General features: G+C 40.7%; 1 protein-coding gene across 1 annotated transcript; it reads left to right on the top strand.

The window, feature by feature from the left end:
* The first annotated feature begins 7,721 nt into the window (after positions 1-7,721).
* On the top strand, positions 7,722-18,947 carry LOC149068245 (uncharacterized). The gene is made up of 8 exons (XM_089251451.1): positions 7,722-8,065; positions 9,659-9,862; positions 9,982-10,198; positions 11,754-11,988; positions 14,103-14,226; positions 15,326-15,511; positions 17,942-17,957; positions 18,060-18,947. The coding sequence occupies exons 1-8, from the start codon at positions 7,946-7,948 to the stop codon at positions 18,638-18,640; spliced, it is 1,683 nt and encodes a 560-aa protein (XP_089107577.1). The 5' UTR covers positions 7,722-7,945; the 3' UTR covers positions 18,641-18,947.
* Positions 18,948-20,923: the final 1,976 nt, after the last annotated feature.

The raw sequence follows: 20,923 nt of genomic DNA, 5'->3' as shown, positions 1-20,923 counted from the left end.
TGCCCTCTAAACAGCCCCGCGGGGGGCCAATGTCAGGAAAAGGCAAGAGAGCTAATGTATGTGTTTTGGTGAAGTCCTCCCATCCACACTCGTCTTGTATATGACCGATGTTGGATGCGGATGGAGAGAGGTGGCCGCGGGAGAGGAGTCGTCATGAGAGGTGGTGGCCCAGGAGCGTCGTGTTCTATGATCGGGCCGGGTAGAGGTTGACGTTCCTTTGGTATGGAAAACATTGCATGCCCCCCCCCCCCTCATGTTTCGAGAGGTGACTCGTCTTTTGCGTTTGCGTCTATCTGCCCCCCCCCCTCTCCCAGTATTTTAAGAAAAAAAGCCTCGTTTTCGTCGACTTTTTCCCGAACTTCCTAGTTCCGACCCACCTGATTGGTCGCGGAAGTGTGACATGACAGCAGCGTCAGGCTTTCGGCAAAAGCCCGCGAAAAAGATGACTCACTAGGGAGAGGGAAAGGAACGAGAACAAAATGGCCAAAATGCGTGTCTAAACCAGTGCCGTTTAAACGCATGGGGCCGACCCGGGAATCTCGAGGAAAGAGGGACCTCAGAGAAATTAGAACCGGTAGAAATTTTCGAAAATTTATCAGGTAGGGAGGGCGTCAGAAACATCACTTGGCCCGGGGCCCCATGATGCTCTTAAGACGGCCCTGGTCTAAACATGATTTTTTAAAAATCTGGAGTTTTTGTGCGTGGTATTTTGTGTAAGAGCCACACTCTAGGGGGGTGGGGGTTAAACAGCCGAGTGTGGCTCGCGAGCCGCGGTTTGGCGACCACTGCCCGATAGCAATCGCACAATGCTAGAATTACTTCATTTCTACAGTTTTTCACGGCAGAATTGATGACTCTTACTTGACGAGCCTAATTAACACCTCCGCGCCATCTCGCGAACAACGGGCTCGTAGCTGGGTCGACGTGGCCTTTGTCTTCCTTGTATCGGATTATCGATTTGTATTTCCACTATGCATGCATATGTAGTTTGGTGACGATTTAACTGTAAACGTGTAAACTCTTGATGGGAATTATTAGTGTTATTATATTTCCATTCTTCGTGTCCGTGGTGGTTTTCCATCTCTGTAATTGGGCTCAGCCTGTTGACATGTGAAAATAAATCTCAGTTAACGTTGAGCACATGAATCTATTATAGGTAAGTAGAACTATGAGTTTCATCGTTTCATCAGACGGTTTTATACTATTTTTTACAGTTGTCCCGTTTTTTTTTTCCAATTTAGCTTATTGGAATCTGGTTGCTTACCAAACTCGTGAATGAAGATAGTTTTTACAGCTTATATGAACCGTATTTTCATAAGCGTGGCTATAGAACCACGTTTCAATTCACGGTGGTCCTTCCCGTAGTCCTTCATTTCCTAACCATTTGTAATTTTAGCAACAATTGTTGTTTTTGGCAGTTTTTTCGTAACAACTGATGATGTCCCGTATTTTTCCGTATTTAAGAACCTTAACATATTTTACATCACCCATCGGCTAAAATTTTAGGTCCCGGTCGCACAATTCCATTATGTACATAGGTTTTAACATGGGATACGCTCATTGGCGAAGATCACAATGACGTCATTTAAGATCGAGGGAAATTCTAACTCCGAAACTTTCTCGTGACGTACTAGCCGAAGAGCCGAACATTACCGATTCGGAGCTATGGCTGTTACGTTTGGCAACTTATCGCCAAACACCAGGATTCATTAAAGATCACGATATGATATTACAAAGATATAAAATTTTATAGCAACATAATATGATTATCATAGTAATGATATACAATATAATATCACAACTCAAAAAAACATGCTTCCGACTACTTTATTAATAAATGTAGGCGCCGCAAACGGCTTCGCTCCTCCAGCCGTTACGGGGGGCCCCTGCCCCCGGACTGAAACTATCAACTATGTTGTCACCACAACCGGAAATATGGCAAAACTTGTAAGTTGAAACAAGATGTTCCAAAAACAGACCGCGGGTAACACTATTAAAAAAAGAATTCGAGTGGGTTTACATTGTAACTCGAACCCACAATCTTCGAAACACAAACCCTGTACTCAAAACCATTACACCGACTAGCACACGCCGATTGCAGCTAAAATTAGGTACATAGTATATGTATTATTAAACGTTGCCAGGAAGTATATTGGCGCCAACCAACAGTCGCTGGGAAAACGCGCGCCAATAAATATGTCGCGCATGCGCATTACATCGAGTTCCGAAGACACGATCGGGTGTGACGATTTAGTGACGTAATAGTGGTCTTAGCCAATGAGGCACATCCCATGTTAAAAATCCTATGTACGGTATGGAATTACGCGTCCCGGTCTAATTTGCCCTCGTGTGCAGAAAATGACCGTGGTGCGACAAAAATGACCAAATTTAAGCGCAACCCTTTAAGCGGTTTTTAAAGTTTTCCTGATCCGCACTATAACTGCCACATTGGAAATGAAAGCGTGTTAACAACCCGAGATGTTTCGGGGTGACCGAAATAAAGCTGATCACAAATTTGACGATACGTCTCGGAATTGCTGTTGTAGGGATTGATAACGAATGGGGTTTTTTCTCTCGAGAAATACATCTTTTTTTACTGCAATTTTGTCAATAATTAGCAAATTCTTCATAATGGGGGGTTTTTTTAACTACAATTAGTGATGTCCCGCACCTAGGGGTCGAAATTTCCTCGATGAGATTTAGTGACGCCAAGTGTGAAAAGCTTTAGTTTTTATTTAAAATGTCTTTACCTTTTCTGTTTTCAATTTCACTTGCACGTAACTTACAATTTTCAATATTTTATTCCTTTATAACGAAATTTTGAACTAATTTGCATTTGTTTTTTTTTGTTCGCAGGCACCCAAACTTGCCCAGACGAATGGGAATCGGAATATTCCGGTTTCGTCATGTCGACGGATTCGGTCAAGAGATCCCAATACGTGTGCGTCGACGGATCTCCCGAAAGCAATGCTAATAGCTACATGGACAGATACGATCAAAGTATGATATTCGTCAGTGATCCCGGCCAAGACAAAAATTCCCCGAAGAAACCCATCGCCTGTGTTATCTGCTCCAAATAAAATTGGATTTTTATTTGCACGAATTTTGTTTGAAACTTGCACATTGGCGATTAATTCCACGTTCGAAACAATTGCCGATCTCTATTTATTTACTAGCTGTAATACCCGGCGCTGCCCGGGTTTTCTTCAATTACTGGGAGGGTTGGAAAAGTGAGAAACCATTATAAAGTCATATACCGATAGGACTAAAGAAGTGACAAACCATTGTAAAGGCGTCTGAATCGCATTGTTTGAGAACCACGGTAATTAAAGTAAACATTCCGAAAGTGATTGTTGAGGCTCAGGAACCATTTTTGCCATTCACCCAGGTCTGACAAACTGTTAAAGCAGCCTATCGTTCAAGTCGGCCCCATTTGGTATATATATATGCCAAAATTTGGTAGCGATCGATCTGAAAATGTAGATTTGTATAGAGAACGCGCGCACGCACACACAATCAAAATCAATTTTATGTATATAGGGTGGTTCAGATGGGAAGAACTTTAAGAGGCGATATAGTACATACCAATACAATTGTCATCAAAGAATGCATGGTCTAACATGCATGGGCGAAGATACAGGGGGGCGTCGACTGATCTAATGTATAAATGTATACATGAATTGACATCATCATCATCGTGCCCCCCCCCCCAGACTTCCAAGTCTATCTCCGCCTGTGCTAACATGACACGCAAACGCGCTTGTGCGTTTTGAAACGGCTGTTCCGCAAACGTTAAAACGGCATTCCTGTTGAAATTTATCGGGAAGAAAAGAACACCGTGAATGCAAATGTGACCTGGGGAAGAATAGGAAAACGTATGCAAATCTGCGTCACAGTGAATAAAATATGCGGACGCCAGCCCCGCGAAGTTATTACAGCGCGCAACCGTTCTAACAGTTGTAACGTACGGGATAATGGCGCGCTTTAGAAATACTGAAAAAGCAAACATGCACGAATGAAATGCATGTCTGCTTAATGAATGCGTAAATGAAATGCATGTCTGCTTTTTCAGTATTACTAAAGTGCGCCATTATCCCGTGCGTTACAACTATTGGAACAGTTGCACGCTGTAATATCTTCACAAGGCTGTCGTCAGCACTTTTTATTCACTGTGACGCAGATTTGCACACGGTTTCTTCTTCCCCCCCAGCGATTCTAAACCTTCACTTTTATATCGTAAAACTCCTCCTTGCCGAAGCATGACGAAAAGAAAAATAACATATTGATACGCTTCATACTTCTCGTCTGCTTTGCTGCTGGCCTTTGGCTCATTCTCTTCCTTCTCGTCTTCTTCAATCTTGCACATAGGCTGCGGTTACAGTGGAGCGAAGAGATAAGCTGTACGAGAATTGTGACTACGAAGAAAAAGATGCATAAGGGTGGAGGAAGAGGATAGAGAAAATCGCCGGATGGGAGTTCTGAAACGTAAGGATGTGATGATGATGCCTCGGCAGAAGAGGGAGTGGAAAAATGGGAGAAACGGATCAATCAGCGGATAGCGAAAATCTCCACCTCGAGGTGAAAACAAACCAGATTGTTCAAGTCGCGCACCTCATTGTGTGACTTCTTTCTCTTCTTTGTTTCGCTGCTAGAGGTGTAGAACAAAACAATACAATTCGTCACTAGTCGATATTGTGCACTCCCGTATCTCTTGATCACCGTACTATGTGTTCGGGCTACTCGTTCTTCGGCTTATTTTGGCGGCCATCACCGCGTTTCTTGGACTGCGAAACTTTATTCTCCCCTTCATTCCCTTTGCTACCATTTATTCGCCTTTGTCTTCTTTTTCTTTTGTCTGTCAGCTTCTGTCGGTAGCATGGATGCGCAATGTGAATCCGCAATCAGCTTCGTCGTCACTGTCCTCCTCCGCATGTTCGGAATCTTCTTGTTCGTCACCTTTAGCTTTTGTAATCGCTCTTTCACCCACGACGGCGGCACCATCCTTATCGAAGTCGTCATCTTGGTCACCTTCCTTGGCAGCTGCTTTAGCAGGTCTCCCGTGCCTTTTCTGACTTGAGTTATCACTGAGAATGTTGGCAAAATTACAAACTGTGTTAAAATTTCTGAAAAAGGGGCGAGAAATGACGGGATACTGGAAATCGCGGTGAATTGAACTGTAATTAACCGGGAAAATGCCGAGCGTGTGGCAAACACGCGAGATGAGGCACGAGAATGTCCCGTAAAATACGGGACATGTGGTCACCCTACTGATAATATGCCGTGAATTGGTGGTGGTCCGTCGAATTGTTTCAAACATTTTACTTTCCCTGAAAAGATGAAAAAAACGCTGATTTCTATTTTCAATAGCATTTCCATGGTTGTCATAAGTGGCTTTAAATACATTTATTGCAATTTTAAAATTATTTTTCAATTAATTAAGGATGACCATACGTCTTGTATTTCTCGGAACATTCCATATTTTCACGTCATTTTGGCCATCCCGTATTTTTTCGGAAGATGTCCCTTTTTTTTCTACGCACTTTCGCACAATCAAGCCAACTCTGGAACTTTTATTGTTCATTTTGAAATCAAGTATCAAAACTATCTCTTCCCAACTCATAAACCATAATACGATAATTACGACTATCAAATGGGAATCTCACGTATGGCCCATGATACACATAATGCAACTAAATTCGCAATTCTAATAATTTTCACGAATATGAATGACTAATTAGTTAATCGATTATGATTTCAATTAGCGTCAGGATGGCAAATTTATAAATATCAGAAAATTCACAATTTTACTAATTTTAACGAATTTCAATGACTAATTAATTAACTAATTATGATTTTAATTAGCATCGGGATCGTTGTGATTGATAAATGACAATCTCTCAAATTTATGAAAATTACAACAATCGCAATTTTACTAATTTTTACGAATTTGAATGACTAATTAGTTAATTAATTATGATTTCAATTAGCATCAGGATGGTGATGATCAATAAATGACGAGAATTCAAATTTCATGAAAGTTGCTAAATTTCAGCATTTACCAAAGTGCTTGGTGAAATGTATTTGTTTACAAGCGTTTTTCGGCCTTTTACCGTAACATATATCTATATAATTATATATAATATTAATTGTATATTATGTATATATATATATAATTAATAAATAAATATATATGTAAAACTATCGAAACAAGCTACAGTAGAGACATGGCTATGCTGATATTGTCTTAATACAGCGCCATCTGTGATTCATTATATTTAAAAAAGTGTGAATATTATATATATATATATATATATATATAAAATATAAATATATATAAATATATATATATATATATAAAATATAAATATATATAAATATATATATATATATATAAAATATAAATATATATAAATATATATATATATAAAATATAAATATATATATATATAAAATATAAATATATATAAATAAACTTTAACGTTGAGACACTGCAACTGCAACAAGTTGCAGTGTGACAGTTCCGGCCCTATTTGTGGTTGACTTGACTTGACTTTATTATCCAGGATTTTCAACATCTAAGGCTATTTCCTGTAGTGAAGATGGCTCTTTCTGGTGAAACGCGATAAGCGATAGGACGCCTAACTGTGAAAGTTAGAAGTGATAAGAAATACGCATGCCATTTTCCATTATAATTTTGCCGCAAATACGGCACAAGATTTCCAATGCCAACTGTCACAAAATTGATGATTACGTCATAACTTTGCAAAGTCACCGATCATTGCTGAAATTCCAAAAAATTACGGAGTGGTGGGGAAATGAAGGGCTACATTAAATAAATGTAGTTTGTGGTGGCGGGGGGGATTTTGAGTAATACCAACATCTCTGTGAAATCGGATTCCAAATTTGATAATATTCCGGGACGGAATTTGAGTAATATTTCTTTTAATTGTATTTTAAGTGTTCTGGAACTTCGTCCAGGTCACTCATGTGATCTGTAAATATATCACGTGCCACTCAAGTGATCTCAGAATGTGTCACTCGAATGATTTTGGAAAGTGCCACTAAAGTGATGCGGAACTGAAGCGCGGATCACACTTTGAACTTCTACAAAATACAGTAAAATACATAAACATCACATTGATACGGTTTCTCTCCAGTGTGAAACCGGGGATCGGGGAGGCCATAGATTAGGGAAGTGACGGCTGATGACACGTTCCTCTGTAAAATGTGTTTTAAGAACACTTCTTAACACACATCGCAATGTGTGAATGAGCTTCGTCTTGCATAAAGATTATATAGTGTACAAAAAACTTGGTGTTGCCATTTGATATTTTCGAAATTTTCTCACTGTAACCGTAACTGTTAGAGTGACACTGTTGTTTTCCATATCATTCTTGAGCGCATACCTCAAAATACCTTATTTCATTCAGTTTCTGAGAATGGTATGATAGTTAGGGGCCCATATGTCGGGATAGTTTTTTTTATAATCACCCTGTACTTTCGTCCTATAATTTCAATAATAACGTATTTTTATCCATAAAAATTTCGTATAAAAGAAATTTTCTCGCACAAGTGCTTGATTCGAATCCCATTTCGGTACGAAGCAGAAAGAAAAACAAAATGGTCAGGAGCTAATCAGCACAACCGGGAGATACGACAAAAGCTAAATTCACACTAGCCTATTCGATTATACACACACACACACACACACACACACACACACATGATTTCCTTTCATAATACCCTAACCATTCTCACCTGCAGAAGTTCTCACCGGTGAAAGCGGCAACTGCTGGCTGTGCAGGCACTTACGAGGAAAGATAAAGTGACTTCTTTTTCGTCTAATTATCAATTTTGTTTATCGATTTTCGTTTCTAGCTGAAGCACAAAAGAATTGTTACAACCGTTAGAGCGTCCCGCACGAATCTGAAACATCTTCGTCAAAATGACAGCTTCTGCTGTGATAGCATATATGCTTCCAATGTTGCTTGGTCAGACGTATGATATGCGAACCGATTTACCAGGAGTGCGGATATTCAATGGTACGACATCAGAGAACTCGAGGGTAAGCTTTCTCGATCGATGTTTCATTATAAAAATCAAATTATCTTGCTGGTGGGTTTTTCAATATAACCCGAGCCACAGCCACTAGAAAACCAGGTCGACTCATCGTCCGCCAATATTGTGCAGTGCGACGTCAATGTTATCGCTACAGCCGATATAACTCTTTACCAATTAGACGTTATATTGTGCGAGGCTTTCGTGACTGGCGTTAAATGACTTGCAAACGGTTTCCGGGTTATTAGGCCATGTGGTCTAGGAGATTTTCCTCCTTCTGCGGAAGATCAAGTCTCAGAAGTGCATATAGAGAACAAGTCAATGACAGTAGATGTGCGAACCCTTTCTCGCTTGCCGCGGAGACTTACGTCCAAATAACCTCAGATGATGGCTGCCACAAATGTGGGCGAAACGCCAGGAAGAAAATCTTCTAGACCATGGCCTAATAACCCGGAAACCGTTTGCAAGTCAATTAGACGTTACTTTGCATAGAAAACTGGTTTTTCCACTTTCTATGATCCCGCTAGGATATAAACTCGCCTTAAACAACACCATCTACAGCAGACGGCATCCACGTGAAGCTCGTGACGTCACTGAAGGTCATCTACCTTTGGATATACTACAAAAAAGGGTAAAGATGGTGCATGCGTCAGCCTGCTATATCCAATGGTTATAGGTTTGATGATCTTCAGTGACGTCACAAGGCGCGGAGGCCCTCTGCTATAGATGGTGTTGCCTTAACCTATGCCTCTCACATTGGTACTTTTTTAACAACACGATCCTCACGTTTATTCCCAAGAGATCTGTATGATCTGTCTGGGGAATTTGTTAGCTTTAGTCGACATTCGTGCCTGAACTGGGGTTCGAAGCGAGAACTGCAGAGTCAGAAGCTGGCTCTCTAACCACTCACCTGCCAAGCGGTGACAGACTACAGAGTACTATTTTCTTTAGGAATGGATTTGTCCATTCTGGGGGGGGGAGGGGGGAATTTATTTATTTTTTTAAATAACGTGCCAAATCTACTAAGAGGCTGAGTTTACACTATAAAACTTTTACATTGAAGGACCTAGACATTTTTCACCACTAGTTCTTGAATGCCATCCTCATGCACCCCGAGTCCACGGTCTTCCCCAAGCACACAATCTTTTCGACAAGTAGTGACTGCTATTCATCAGCCAACCCCCTTCAAAGTCAAGTTCAGTAATGCAAATCAGCCTACAGTTTTCTCCAAGTAGAACTTGAAGAGAACTTCATGCGCGTGTACGTATGGCTACAATGCTACATCTAGTTTCATATCGTAAACTGTCACACTCGCACGTGTGTTAATTTCCAGAGTGAGGCACGCTTACCGGAGACTTTAGGGAAGAATATTATCCGAAATTCCGTAGGACAAAAGTGTGTGAGCGAAAGCAAAAACCATCAGCTCAGTTGCGGTAACGTGAAAATAAGTAAACAAAGAGCAAATTTTTGTTCGTAATGCGAATCATCGCTCGTTAACCGAAGTCCCACTGTATAGATTTTGCCCATTAACCTCTATCTAATATTTTTTCCTCTCCTTTTTCCAATGAAATGTGCTTTTTCTTTCCTATTGCCAAAATAGAAAATAGTTCATTACACATCGGAATCTCAGTACAAGCTGGTCGAAAGTTCCAGAGACATCAAAGATTTTCTAGATGTCCAAGGAAAGCTCTCCATTAAAGTTAAGAAAGATCTTGTGACTATTGATGGCGAAGGAAGCTACTTGAGGGACAGATCGTCCAGGTCCAACTCCATCGATATTCTAATAAAAGTACATTTTGAAACAGTGAGTATGCAATAAAATCATTTTCCCTCCCAAAAGTTATTGTGTTTGTGACCGGATATGTAAGAATATATACTGTACTTCCCTCATTATTACGTCGGCCATTGTATTCATTTCGCTAGGAAACGCATTCTATTCCAACAGACTGGAAGCCGAAGCAAGGATGGCACTTGGAAGATAAAAAATACTTGGGAACGCATTTTTGCCGAAGTATCACGTACGGTGGTGATTTGATTGCCGTTGTCCGGTTTGTCGCTTCAAGTAATCGCGACAAACAACAGATCAAAGGCGCTATTCAAGGTGGACTCAATGCTAAAGGAGTAAACTTGGATGTAAATGGTCAGTTGATCATCTCATTACTTCAAAATGATTTCATTGTTGTGCAGTACTTATTACTTTAAAAATTGTTCTGATTTCTGAAAGGTTTCTTATTACTTTTAAGTATAGTATACACGATGAACGCGACCTGTTCAGCCAAACGGAGTGGGGATGACAGACGAGCCCAATGGAAACACGAAACACTCTACCAACCCTGTTTCGGTCTATCTCGGACCGTTTTCGAGTTATGGTGGATAATGGATTATGAAAAAAAATTCGTCAAACCTAAAAGAAATCCTAATTTGTGAAGTTTCTGAGGAACCTACGCACAAACTATGCACTTATTTGGAAGGAACAGAAAAAATCCTATATAAGGATTTATTAGCGAGCTACAAGCGCTGAAGCGTTGGCGAAGTTCAAAATGAAATTGCCGCCAAAATTTTTAGTCGTTAATTTTGCGAACGCAACTACGATCGGTCAAATCTTCAGCCTGCCAGGCCTTTTGTAAGCCGTTGAAATCGCCTTTAATTAAGGCAGAACTCGGCGCAAACATCCTCTCATTCCGCATCGGTCGAATTCACCAAAAAACTTGCACCAGCTTTCAAAAATGCCTACAAAAAGCCATATCGGTGTTCTGATCCGGGAGAAATTTAGCCTTTTGTATGCAATTCATCACTTAAATTAGCGTTTGTCGAAATAGACATTTCAGTGACAATTCGATTTTCCACTTCGCCAATCTCTCAACGCGCCTGTATATAGCTTGACATTAAATACAAATATCCTGATAGAGGGTGGTGTCACCTTATATGATTTTTTTTTTCTGCAAAATTAAATTGTCGCAAAAATCTGTAACCGCCAATTCCGAATTTTCGTCGAATATCTACTTCAGCAAACGCTGGTTTCAGTGATGTATTGCGAACAAAAGGCTGAATTTCTTTTGATTTATTGCAGGCTCTTTCGAAAGCTGGCAAGTTTTTGGGAAATTTTATCGATTGTAGCTTTTTTGCGAAATTATCGATTAAAAATTTCGGTGACAATTCGAATTTTGCTAATCTTTCAGCGCTTGTAGCTTTAAATTAGATTGTTCTTCAGACAAAAATGGTGTCACCTTATGCAGGGCCGTAACTAGGATTTTTGCCGCTCCCACAACTTTATAATTCGATAATTTTATAGCGGTATTCTTTGTTCCCACCAAATTTTACCGCTTGGGCAGTTGACCACTCCCTCCTCCAGTTCCGGCCATGCCTTATGGGATATTTTCTCTGCTCTTTCAAAATATATGTTTAGTTTGCATGTAGGTCTTGCAAAAACTTCACAAATCAGGGTTTCTCTGACCAGACGCATTTTTTTTCATAATCGATTATCCACCATAACTCGAAAACGGTTCGAGATAGAAGCGAGTTGGTAGGGTGTTTCATGTTCCACTTGAGCTCATCCATGACCCTCTTTCGTTTGGCAGAACGGCTCACGTTCATCCTGTATAATAGGAAATTTTGATTACGATAAATGTAAAGCAATCATGTTCTTTTTTTACCCGATTCTAGCTCGTATTGACGATTTCATTTGTTTCATCTAGGTAAGCTGGAAAAATTGAAAGACGAATTGCAAGACAAATCATCAATGGAAATAAACTATTACGCCACTGTACCGATTCCTGGAGTATCGTACACGATTGACGGCCTCATGCAACTTGTCAATAAGTTCCCCGATCACGTGACCAAAGTAAATAATGGACTGGGGAATCCTCTACGCATGGAGTTGTATCCTCTGAATGAGCTATCAAACTCATTCCCTTTGTATTCCGAAGACAAGTGAGTTTTAAGGCCATAAACGAGCGTAAATTCACGGACGAGAGATTCTTCGCGCATAATTTTGGGGGTGAAGAATTGAATGGAGTTGCGACACGATCACGGACGCGAAAAACGACGTGGCACTTCACGGACGGGAAGTTTTTTTTTGTATGAAACCGGTTTCTGCCAATACTCCCTGCGAGGAAAACAGCGTTCGTAGAACCACTGCTTGTGCGTTGCGTGAATCTTCCTGCACGGGAATAATCGCGCACGTCTGGCATCATCCTAAGTCGAAGCAATGTCCCTTTTAATTGAATTCTTAGTTTTCATTTCTTTTAATTGCAGTGGAACCCCCCCCCCCCCCGCCCCAATGCCCGTTAACGGATAATTTTATGTTAGCCAGCTCTTACCTATGAATCCACCCCCATATCAACTTACAATTCATCACGCGTTGGCCAAATCTATATATATAAAATTGATTTTCCGTCTGTGTATGTGTGTATGTTCTCTATACAAATCTACAATTTTAGATCGATCGTCACCAAATTTTGCATATATACCAAATGGGACCCGACTTGAACGATAGGCTACTTTAAAATTTCGTCAGAGCAGGGCAAATGCCCCAAATGGGCAAAACACTGTCGGGCAAGAATGATTTTTGAGCCTCAACAATCCCTTTCCGAACGTTTACTTTGGTTACCGTGGTTCCCTAGCAATGTGTTTCAGACGTGTTTATGGCTTTACAAGGGTTTGTCACTTCTCTAATCCTGTTAGTATGTGCATAATAGTTTATGCCTTTTGTAATGGTTTGCCCCTTTTTCAATACTCTCAGTAATGAGGCTTTTTGAATAGACGCCATAATCATCATCAGCATCACTTTGAGGGTCAGGCAAAGGATGATCCCCATAATAGAAATGCGGAAATTTAGTGGGGTTTTCTGTCACATCAATAATTTCAAAAATTGTATTGACTTTTTGATTTTTGAAATATTGAGTTCGCTTAGAGATATACGAAGCCCAGAGAAAAATGAATATAAAGTAATTAGCCCCAGACCTACTTTTGAATTGGATATTCATGCAATAACATTGATTTCAACCTTTTATTTATATCTTCTCAAGTATGGAAATTGATGTCCCCGTGTTCTGTCTAACTGCATAAATTCATATAGTTTAGATTGTTTTAAAATCAATTATGGGCTCATAAAGTACATCGAAGAAATTACACAGTTTTAATATTTTTTGAAGCAGAAACCGGCAGATGAATAACTGGAACTTCAGGAAGGGGGGAGGGGAATCGAAATACTTGGCTCCCCTTGAAAAAGAAAAAATAATATATATTCATTTCTACGTTTCTTTAAATCTAGATTTATTTATTTCATGAGTCGCGCAGTAAGCCGCCATATTGGTTCAACTTGAACACGGTTTGTAGGTCCCTCAAAGAAAGAGGGAAGATATCACGTGATCCAAAAAACCTCAATGAAGAAAACCCGGGCAACGCCGAGTATTATAGCTAGTGTATATATATATATATATATATATATATATATATATTGTTCCGGATAATTTTCCACAAGACTTCGAGACTGCAAAACAAGAAGCGGTTCGACGGACAAACACAGATTTATTTACAGAACAGCAATTTACACGTATTTACAACGTAATCAGAGAGCTAACAACTTTCTCACAAAGTTAAATCACGACTGACTTCAGCAATAGAGTCTGTCTATTCGAGTCTCTCTTAGCCTGTCTAGCCTCTCTCAGTCTGCCATCTTGTGAGCGCCACGGTATTTATAACCCGGATAGAAACTTCGAGAAAAAGAGCATTCCACAAAATTCTATTTAACAGTTTCCTAGTTGGCGGCGCTACCGTTAGAGGGGCGGGACTTTCTAGATTTTTCTCTACACGCCCCGCCTGTTCTCCGCCAATCGCATGTCGCTGCGCTTAGACCGAAACCGGTATCGACTGATTTCGACATTTTGAGAGCTATCGAACGAATCGCGCCATCTATCGTCGATAGTTCGTAACAATATTTCGCGATTGAAAGTAACGTAGCATAGTAGAGCAAACTTACGAAGAAAATTTTTAGATTTTAGATGTTTCGCTGCCTAAATCGTATTTTTGATCTTTTGTTCAAGAGCCCTGAACGATCAATTAGAGGACTTGGAAGACCAGTTTGATGATTTAATGACTACGAAACGAGAAGCTTCTATATGGTTGAATAACTTGCCTCCATCGGTACCAGAGGCTACGTCGAAAAAGGTATTTATCTCTATAATATATATAATACAGGGGCGATTCCATAGGACCGTTGATCTTAGAAAAAGCATGCCTACAATTAGAAAAAGTATCCAAATAAGGGTGAGGTAACCCAGGTCGATAAGATACTCGCCTAAAGTACCAAAGAATGTTTAGAGGTGTCACAAGTTTGACACCTGGTTCACCCTTTTCTGAAACTTCCCTGACGCAGGGGTACAACAGAAACGGCAGAAAGAGATTGCTACCGCGGGGAGACCCACGCCGAGGAGTTAGCGCACCAACCTCTCGGTGAGTATAAAAAAAGCTGCCGTGTGTGTGTTCGGAATCGGCAATAAATTGTAGGTCCCGATCTAATTAGCCCTCGTGTGCAGAAAATGACCGTGGTGCGTACGACAAAAACGATCAAATTTATCCGAATTACGTGTAGAACTCGCATACGTCATTCATGTTGTAAGGGATTGCGTAGTTATTAAGATATAAAAATTAACTTTTTATACGGACGCCTTATCCCTAAGAACCCAATTCGAATGCTGATGCCGTGTCTCACACGAGGCCAAAAAAAAGAAAGAAAGAAAAAGTCACGTTTCCGAGTGCAGTATTCACTGAGATATTTGAATTCATAAAGCGGAGAAAAGTTGGGAAATAACAGCATAAACTTACGGACAACGCTTCTTGTCCGTTCTTCAGAGATTTTCGAATTCAAATATCTCGGTGAAGATTGCACTTATAAACATGAATTTTTTGTCACAGGAGAGATAGGGAAACCACTTTTTTAATTGGAAGTCAGACAACAGAGGGGGCCTTTTGAGGGAAAATCAAATTTCGTATCTTGGTAGATAGAAGAGTCAATCATTAATAAGGACCGTATAAGAGATGTGCACGTTATTTCAATGTATCTCCCAATTGAATGTATCTATCTGTAGCCAACGGTTTACGAGTTATTTGAGGTGAAACGGATTTAAGTTTTCATCCTGCACATGTTTCATATCCATGATTTTTTCCGATAACATATCTTGCCCATATTCGAAGGATTTCACAACCATCAAATTAGAAACAAGACGCTTTATTTGAAACCTAAATGTTACTTTTCTTGTCCCAAAAGATTTCAGAATTCATGGAAAACTTGGAGAAGATATTCAGCGTATTTTCAAAAGCGATTTCGGAATTGGATCTGTCGATTGGTGGAACGACGAAGCCCTTCGAAAATGCCTTCGACGCATATAAAGATGGCGGTACATCGCTCCCAAATAAGTACATCAGGTTATTCAGAAAGATGAAAGAACAAGTTGTAAGTGACGTTAAGATTACATTGATATCATAACACGAACTCAGAGAGATTAACTTCTATTCATTTTTTGTATAACCCCGCTCATTTTAAACGCTGAAATACAAGAAAGAAACCTCTAATCGACATTCCCATACTATTCCAGGATTTAATTTTGAAAATCCAGTCGATCGAATTGAGAAGCATCCATATCAAGATTGTGCTCCACTAGAAGTTTTTTTTCCACTTGAACCATTTACACCATAGTTCCCCAACCTTTTTTGTCCCATTGCTCCCTTCTTCAGAAAATTTTTTCTCCCCCCCCCCCAACGCAATATAACCCATAGGATCCTAGGGGGCGTTAACGCCCACGTTGGGAATCACTGATTTACACATTCGACACAGCTAATGATAACAATTTTAACCGTCGTCGCAAGTTAAGCGCGTTATTTCGAAGTGGGCGCCAAACTTTACATCATACTACTTTGAAGAAACGATGAGATTCATCAAGGACCCTCGAAACGAAACCTGTCAAGTTTCTCCCATGGAGGTCCCCAAGCCGGAGCCCTTTGGGTTGGACCTCTAAGGAAACTTGATTTGTATGTATTTTACCAATAAGTAAAATCCAGTATCACCGCATTTTAAGCTAGGTCTCAAAGAGCAAATATTTAGCGGGACTCCAGGCAGATTTATCGCGGACTCCCTCTACCACTAATTTACGGTGTTAAAGTAGCAAGAATCATACTCATCACGGACTGCCGGAAATCAGTGACATGAATAAAACTTATTTGTAAGGACTAAACCAACGAATTGAACCAGGATCCCACGAATAATTGAGCTGTGGTCCCCACAAGGTCGACACCCTCGCATGGATTCCAATAAGACATATTCCGGGTCCTTCAGCTAAACCTCGTCAGTTGTCATACTTCAATATAAGAGCCATGAACAAAATTAAAATAGTACCAAAGGATAAAATCTAGGGGGCGCAAGGAGTCAGCTCATGGCGTGGAGGTAAGATGCTCGTCTACCACCGTGAAGGTTGCTGTCACGGTACCGGGTTCAAATCCGAGGGAGGATATATTTTCCCCTAACGAACTTGCGGCGACCACCGATAGACAGTATTTCCAACCCACCTCATTAACGGCCATATTCACCAACACAGTTTAAACTGCAATCGCAGGTGAAAGGATTGAAGATAGAAACGGATTGGTTAAATTGAGGATTTTAACCAATCCGTGTCGATCGCTAATACTTTAAACTGCGATTGTAGTTTAAACTGTGTTGGTGAATACGGCCGCAATGGCAGTAAATTGCAATATAGCGATATGGCCAGAGTTGGTGTAATAGCTCGTGGGGCAACGGGCTCATCCTATGAATGTACGGTTGGTGCATTACATGCAAAATGTTTTATTCACGTGGTTGCATGTGGAAGGGAGAGGTTGACAGTGTTTTATTTATAATACAGGAGAAGGTATCCGTCTGAATCCCCGCCCTGGGTACCCGGACCCTGTCTGTGCGACACTGGTGATATATATATACCTCTCGGTAACATACACACAGCTTGGTCCCAAACGGTTCCCGATATAATATTCGAGAGTTGAATGAAAACTTAATTCAAAATCGAAACAGATTTTGCGTGGCATAGAAACGTCGCACTTTCCGATTTTATATTATAGAGTACTTGTATTATTCCCTATTCTTCATATTGCACTGGTTTTACGCATTCTATGTATGCCCTTATCGTGACAAATATTTTGAACATAATTTGAGTAATTATGAAATTCACTTAATATACAGGGTATTTCAAAAAGAATCAGCCGATTTTGAATGCGTGTATTACGAAAAACATTGAACCTAGAGACACTTAAGATTAATTTTACATTGCATAGCTAATGAAATTTTTTTTATAAACGAATTTAAAGGAGCTCAATATGTCCACCTTGGTATGCACGGTGGGTCCATATACGGTAATCAAATTCGTCCCAAACTTTTGCGAGCGGTTTTCTGTGGAATACGTGCGAAACTGTCATTTTCGTCTGGCATGCGGGGATGGCCAGCGGATTTCCCTTTACACAGACAACCCGTCTCGGAATTGCTTGTACCAGCGCCTAATGCGCTGATGGGTAGGAAGTTCACCATTTGGGTATTGTCGACGAAAAGCACGATGGACTGTTGTTACGGACTCTCACTTCACAAAACTATTTCTGTTGTGCAGTCGCCATCTTGTCAAACACTCAAGTGGCGGCCAAACTGTCTTACCTGTTGGCAAGTGCGTGAAACTCGAGATTTCCTTCTTTCTTACTATACGTTATTCGATCAAAACGGATTAAAAGCTGAATAGTTACGATTCTTTTAAATCAGATGATTCTTTTTGAAACAGCCTGTATAAGAAATGCATTAACTGCTGTAGAAGTAAACTAACATTCAAATTTCTTTTTTTTTATTGTTTTTCAGTACGAAGATTTTCCAGGTATGTTGATCAGAGCTATCGTTTCTCAGTGTGGTTCGAACAATATATTTGCGGACAGCGAAAAGTTATTAATTGTATGTTCTATGTGCATATGATCTATAGATGCAAAACCTGAGAACGGAGGAGCAAGTTACGTACAGTGGGGAAGATCTTTTTGCAGTGGAGCAAAGGCGACTACAGTGGTAAGCGGACTGGCTATTGCATCACGTGATGAAGCGAACGGAGGATCCAGTGAATATATCTGCAGCCCATACCGTAGGAACTATGTTTTGCTTGATGGAAACCATAGCAGAGCAGCGAATCCGAATGACGAGCTTCTTTTGAGTCCGATTCAGTACAGAGGAGATCTAAAACGATTCCAACGACATGTTGGAAAATCCGTACCGTGTGCTACTTGTAGAGTAGATGGTAGAACCACGAAATTAGACTTGAATGCATTAGCCGATTGCCCAGATGGATGGACGACGGATTACGAAGGAATCATGATGTCAACTACCGATTCCAGCTTAGGTAAAGGTCGTTACATATGCGTGGATCAAAATATGATTGCCGAAGAGACTCTTGAGGATAAAACTTCTGATAAAGCCCACGAGCTTGCTGAAGTCTTCATCAAATGTGGATCTCTACCATGCGGTCCATACAACCAGAAATATCCTATTCCGTGTGTTGTATGCACTAGGTGAATTCTGCAATAAAGCAAAACCTCTTTCAACCATCCTAAGACTAGTGCTACCACCAGTTAAAAAACATTTATCGTAATCGAAAACAGCTAAAATCAAGATCTAAACAACCAGGATTAATTTACTATCACGATAATGTATAGCTATGATGTTTGATAACTATAAAATTTGGTTCAATCACCTTAAAAAAAAAGAATCAATGTTTAGCAAGTTGCCATCATTTCAATCCGTGATTTCTTCAGCTGCAGTTCAATGAAAAAGGATTGGGGGTTTCTCTTTTCTCGGATCAGAATCGGTAAAAACCTTGAAATCGTGATAGTATACGCATTTCTTCTGCTTAATTTGCGGAATGCGGAATGCGAGAATTTTGTGCCGAGTCCTGCCCTCAGGGCTATTACAGCGGCTTACAAAAGGCCTGGCAGCTAAAAGTCAATGGGCCAAGAAATTAAATTTCCTGACCCAAGGGCCATGGTCGAAATTGGGTAGAATCCGCTAATGAAGTTTAAATTTCGTAATTTCTTGCAGAGTTGCACAAAAGTGCCGGGGGAGAGAATTTAGTGAACAATGCGACAGGAATATGTGTCGTGGTAAATTTTGAAGAGTGGATCTGTATCTCGGAATTAAAAAGAAAATTAATTCCGGAGCTGAGTAATGCCGTCACAACCCCATGTTGTTAGTCGTTTTAGTGAAGAGATAATAGCTGGTGAAGAAAGCCGGAGAGACTGGTCTTCTGTGATTGGACCGCTTCGTTGGAGCCCTGGGATTGGCTGGACCTCTCTGCTATCCAGGATCTGAAAATAAAGATAGGAAAAAACAAAGTTCCTAGACGGTGGGAAAGATATGTTAGAAAAATAAAGTAAATGTTAGTTAAATGAAAAGAAAAGTTTTTTTTTTTTTTTTTTTTTAAATTATGAGTTTTTTTTGAAGTAGATTTTTAAGAATTTTTGAAAGAGGATACCATGAAAGAGGAAATAGCGGGAAGGACCTGAAACAAAATAGGCTAAGTTTCGGCGATCTTCCCACAGAGTTTCTCGGCCAGGTTCGAGAAGTCTCTATATAGAGAAAGAGAGACACCATCAGCTATGTTTCCTTCGGCCATGATCGAGATTAGTGATCTGATCTCATTGATGGATTTCTTTGCCAAGTTTTCAAAATTTCTTGGGCGGCTAGGAGACGTCACGGGAGAGGCGACGGTAGCTGGTTCCTTGAGGACCGGAAGCTTGGCCGAGGACTGTTCCGCTGCCGTTTGCGCAGGTGTGTCCGTCGGTACTGCCGCTTGAGTCGTGTTTTGCTTTCGGAGAAAAGCGTTGAATTTTAAGAGCACTGGCCGTGGTAAGAAAGCACTTGCAGTTTTGTTCTTGCTTCGGGAGAAAGTCTGGGACGAGATGGTAATGTCCTTTGCAAGCTGAGTCGAGGGTTTACGGGATTTTCGAATTTTTAGGAATTCGGGACACTTGCGATAATTTGCAGGGTGTGGTCCGAGACACAGGACACAGGTCGGTGTATCCCGTCCTCGCACCCTGCCGCATTGCCCGGGCTCATGAGTGTCCGTGCATTTGACACACCTGTAGGCATTGACGCAGGTGTCAGCAAAGTGCGAGAACCGAAGACATCGTCTGCATTGGAATTCCTGGAAGTTCCTGATAAACCTTTCGATGGTGATTTCGAGATGTGAGATGGACTTTAGCTGGAGAATCTTGAGGTTAGCCTCGCTTTTTCTAAGTGTGATTCTCCAAGCTTTGGACTTCGTTTTTCTGAAGACCTCAACTTTTTTAGTTGAAAAGCCAAGATGGCTGAGGGCGGTCTGTATGTCCTTTAGCGGGGTGCCCGGCTCGAGACCCCGCAGCAGGACAGCGAAAAAGTCCGATTTTTTTTCTTTCGGTCTAATGAGAATATGCTCATTCTCAAGCCACTTTTGAGCAGCGGTGAGATCATCTGCTGAGGTGAAAGAGATATTGATCTGATTGCCGTCTAGCTTAGCCGAGTAAGGGCTGTTGCAAATACGGGCAAGCTGAGCGTCGGTTTGTAGCCATTTCCCATTGCAGACAGTCGATATAGTGAGGTTCTGTAAGTCCTCTTTCGATTGGCGGAGAGCGTCAGTTGGGCCAATAGCAGAAGAGCAAGCTGTTTTCTCCACTGGGGAAGCCATATCACCCGCGGAAAAAGCATACGGGACCGAGTTTAGCACTCCTGGTTCAGTGGTTAGGTCCATCTGTTGTGCTGGTTCTGCGATTACCTCTGTCTCTGGGACAGGATTTTCTGTTTCAGCGAGTTCGTCAGGGGTTG

This window comes from Pholcus phalangioides, unplaced genomic scaffold (assembly GCF_987345545.1).
Source record: "Pholcus phalangioides strain wild (caught in Gottingen) unplaced genomic scaffold, Ppha-v1.0 ptg000027l_1, whole genome shotgun sequence".
NCBI classification, from domain to species: Eukaryota; Metazoa; Arthropoda; class Arachnida; order Araneae; family Pholcidae; genus Pholcus; species Pholcus phalangioides.
Note: the sequence above shows the minus strand (reverse complement) of the source record. Positions and strands in the feature narration are given on the sequence as shown.